The 4,560-nt window shown below is 41.2% G+C and overlaps 1 protein-coding gene across 1 annotated transcript in view; it reads right to left on the reverse strand.

Annotated features, from left to right (window-relative positions):
* Positions 1–58: 58 nt before the first annotated feature.
* Positions 59–4,560, reverse strand: part of LOC101857995 (short transient receptor potential channel 6-like) — a 31,961-nt gene continuing 27,459 nt past the window's right edge. The window contains exon 15 of the mRNA XM_035971699.1: positions 59–322. Coding sequence (XP_035827592.1) covers positions 80–322 — 243 coding nt within the window. The 3' untranslated portion in view covers positions 59–79. The remainder of the gene's footprint in view (positions 323–4,560) is intronic.

Raw genomic sequence — 4,560 nt, forward strand, 5'->3', positions numbered from 1 at the left:
AACACACACACACACACACACACACACACACACACACACACACACACACACACACACACACACACACACACACACATTATCATACTTTGCCACCACGTCTTGAGCCGGGCAGGTTGGCAGCGGGTCGTCTCCCCCTGTCGAAGTCGTCTGGTGGGAAATCCTCAGTCTTGTGTTTGAACTGCAGCAGCCACCGGAACACCACCTTGATCAGCTCGTGGGGGATCTCCAACATGTTCATGGGAACCGGAAGGACACGCCCCTTTGAGATGTAGTCCATGTAGAGGGCGCTGCGGGCGAATTTCCATTCGACGTCTGCCTCTTCCTATTTAGTCAAAGAGTTTACAGTTAAACTCTCAGGTTTAGTTTAGTTTTCGCAAAAGTTTTACTGCACTTGCAACACAAATAAGTTGTACAAACGCCGAAGAATAGAGAATTATGCTACTAGAGAGTAACATATAAAGAAAAGAAAGAGGAGAGATAAGGACAATAGATGTTTGATAAGAAAGAAGAAGCAAACTGCACAAGGGTGACCACCGGCCTCCCACCCTCTTCCCGTTACTGACAGAGAGGGTTATGGATTTACTAGTAACACTAAAAAGTTTTCAAGTAAATGTAAGTTGTTTTGTTTAAAAGCATTTTATATCGACACAACCTCAACAATCCGTACATGTGAGGATCGGTGCAAAAGTTATTATTATGGAAAGCATGAGTACACCATTGGTACGTATACTTTATTTTCTATCTATTCCTCTCTTAGATTTGTCTTGTTTGCCTCTGTGCAGCCCTGAAAGACCATTTTCGATTCCACGTGTTTTTTGTTTAATCGCAAACTTAAAGTTAGCACATAGAAAGTTATTCGTCGTACTACACGAACCGTGCATTACGTTGTTTCTGAGGATGCTTCCCTCAAACGGGTTTTCGTTTGATATCTTTCATCTTGAATCATCATCACTACTTAACCTTTATTTGGCTATTTGGCACTCTTTACATCAGTTTAGACGCAGGCTGCGCCAACCTGCCTGTCAGGGTGAGCCCAAGTTAAGAAGGATACAGTATCCCAGCAGACAGACAGAGAAACTTGGTATGTGCGAAGTTAATCGAACTCTTGTCGATTGCGTGACACACTGAAGAGTTTAAACATTACCCTTTAGCAACCATCTCACGTGTCAGTTTGATGATGATAGTTCCTGCAACTTGCAGTTCTACATTCTGCACAAAAAAGTAGGCGGAAAAAAATAGTATTTATTGTACTTAACCTTAGGTGTAAAGTCGAAAGTCAACTTAAAAAGAGGACCTGCACGTCTCTCGACAATTAAGTAACATGCACGATAGCCTATACCGAAATAGTCTTCAAGTTTGTCTCGTTTTTGTTTGTTTTTATTTATTTTAAAACAAAGTTTTGTTTTTTATGGGGGGGGGGTTCGAGGGAGATACATACACACATACAGAAATACATGTATACAATACATACAATATATGTGAGGCGTGCAGACAAAATGAGTTACTTCTCATTATCTACTAATGGAGATATTGACCAAAAATCGACTTTAGGGTCAAATTTGTAGATTTTCTATTGATGACATATTCTCTAACTATAACCTGTCTTTTATTATTTCGTACTTATTAGTTGTAAAAGCTTCACCTATAAACATGATTTATCTATTTCCTTAAGGCTTGAATCCGAGAAGTAACTCATTTTGTTAGCACGCTTCACATATATTGTTTGTTTTAGTAGAGGTTTTACGGCGCTCGCAACTGCATGGTCATATGAGCGCCAGAAGATTAGAGGTGTTACAAGAGAGTAACAAACACAAAAAAGAAGAAGGGGAGATAAGGACGACAGATATTTGATAGGAAAGAAGAAGCAAACCACACCAGAGCACCCGCCAACCACCCATATATATAATTTATATATATATATATATATATATATATATATATATATATATATATATATACATTAGATATATATATATGTGTGTGTGTGTGTGTGTGTGTGTGTGTGTGTGTGTGTGTGTGTGTGTGTGTGTGTGTGTGTGTGTGTGTGTGTGTGTGTGTGTGTGTGTATAATATTGTATGGCTCTTTTCGTCTATGCAGGCGGTCAATTTAGCTTAAGATGGTCTCAAGGTTGTCTTCATGCAGCTTCTTTCATGGCTAATTATTCCTATTTTGGAAGCGCAGATTCTGTCGCAGTGCTTGCATATCAGTGTCGTAGATCGAAGCTCTGTATTTCCGCTGTTTTCCCCTTCGTCATTGGCGCTACTCAGTCTGGTTGTTTCTAAGGCTGTTCTCTAGCATTTTAGTTCTTTCCTTAATAATTTTCCTCCATGTTTTCCGGTCCTCAGCTATTTCTTCCCAGATGTTAACATCTACTCCAACCTTAGATAAGCTGTTTTTGCAGGTGTCTTTGTACCTCAATTTTGGTCTTCCTCTTTGTCTCTTTCCCTGGGCAAGTTCTTCATAGAGAAGTTGCTTCGGAATCCGGTTGTCATCCATTCTCTTGACATGGCCAAGCCATTTCAATCTTTTTAAACACAGGATAGTTGTCATGCTCTGGAGGTTTGCCCGTGCCAACACTTCAACATTTGTAACCTTGTCACGCCACGAAATGCCTAAGATCTTGCGGCAGCATCTGAGATGGAAAATGTCGAGGCGCTTTTCTTGTCTGCTGTACAAGGTCCATGTTTCAGATCCATAAAGGAGTGTGCTGAGGACACATGCTTCGTAAATCTTGATCTTTGTTTTGATGGTTAATCTTTTGTTTTCCCATGCTCGTTTTGTCAACCTGCCAAAAGTTGTTGCTGCTTTCCCTATCCTGATGTTGATCTCATAATCAAATGATGTTGTCGAGCTGATGGTAGACCCCAGGTAACAGAACTTGTCCACTGTCTTAAGTTCCTTGTCGTTCAGCCATATATGGCTCTGCTCTGCACCTTCTTGGGTAAGGATGACTATTTTCTTAACACTGATGACCAAGCTAAAGACCTTGCATGCTGTTGATAGACGGTCCATCATTGTTTGGAGGGTTGATTCACTGTGAGCAACAAGAGCAGCATCATCGGCGAAAAGAAGGTCTCGTACTGTTGTTTTGTTGATCTTGGTCTTGGCCTTGAGTCGAGCAAGATTGAATAGCGACCCATCAGTTCTCCAGTGGAGGAAGACATCCCTGGTGACTCTTTAAATGCATGTTGCAGTAAGACAGCAAAATAAGTGCTCAAAAGGGTTGGTGCTAAGACACAACCTTGCTCTACTCCGCTATTGATGTTGAAACTGTTTGATGTTGAACTGTCAAACTAAATGGTGGCCTTCATATCTTCGTGGAATGAGATGATGAGCTGTAGCAGTATTGGGGAACAGCAAATTTTTCCAAGCACCATGTACAGTCCTGATCTACTGACTGTATCAAAAGCCTTTGTCAGATCGACGAACGTAGTATGTAATGGCAGTCGTTGCTCCCTGCATTTTTCTTGTAGCTGACGAATAGCAAAGATCATGTCCATTGTTGAGCGGTTTGATCTGAAACCGCATTGGCTCTCTGGTAGGACTCTTTCTGCTAGTTTCTGAAGTCGCTTCAGGATGATCCTAGCGAAAGCTTTTCCAGTGATGCTTAGCAGCGAGATACCTCTGTAGTTGTTGCAATCTCCTTTGTCCCTTTTGTTTTAGTAGAGTGTGGTGATTTTGGCATTTCTCATGTCATGTGGAATTTCTGCTTTCAGCCAACAAGTCGTTAGTAGCTTGTAGAGATATGGGAGGAGGGTCTTTTTGTTCTCTTTCAGCACTTCAGCAGATATGTTGTCATTTCCTGCTGCTTTTCTGCAAGCGAGTTCATCGATTGCAGAGGAAAGCTCTTCTTCTGTTCGTGTTGTATCAAGTTCTGACATTTCAGAGAGCTGAGGAATGGCCCCATGAAGCTGTCTATCAACATGTCGCTCCTCTGGGTATAAGTCTGAATAATGTTCCACCCATCTTTCCAGTTGTTTCTTCTTGTCTGTCAGCTGTTTACCTGTCGCAGACTTTAGAGGTGCCACTTTGTTTGCTGTTGGTCCAATAGCAACTCTGATGTTTTCATACATTTTTCTGATATTACCTGTATCGCTGGCCTGTTGAATTTCTGAGCATAACTTGTCCCAGTACTGATTGGCACACTTTCTGGTTTCTCTTTGAAGGTTGGATTTAGCAGCAAGTAGTTGTTGACTTGTACTCTCAGTTGGTTTTGTGTTGTGTTCTATCAGAATCTTACTCTTTTTCTGGAGTAGAGGTGCGAGTGTTGATGCACTGGCCTCAACCCAGTCCTCCTTGTAAGGTCTTTCTATTCCAAAAGTAATCGACGCAGAATTATAAATTGTTGATCACATGCTATTCCACATGCTGTCTGGGGATGAGCTATCTAGACGTTGGAGCTCTTCTTTAACATGTTCTTGAAATTTTGCCTTTAATGCTGGGTCTTTGGTATTTCTTATGTTGATCTTAGGTTTCTTTTGTTTTTCAGCTCTCGGTGTTTTCTTTGCGACTATCTTTGCCTTAGCTATAACTAAAAGGTGGTCTGTGTTGCAGTCTGC

Source organism: Aplysia californica, unplaced genomic scaffold, assembly GCF_000002075.1.
Source record: "Aplysia californica isolate F4 #8 unplaced genomic scaffold, AplCal3.0 scaffold00018, whole genome shotgun sequence".
NCBI lineage: Eukaryota > Metazoa > Mollusca > Gastropoda > Aplysiida > Aplysiidae > Aplysia > Aplysia californica.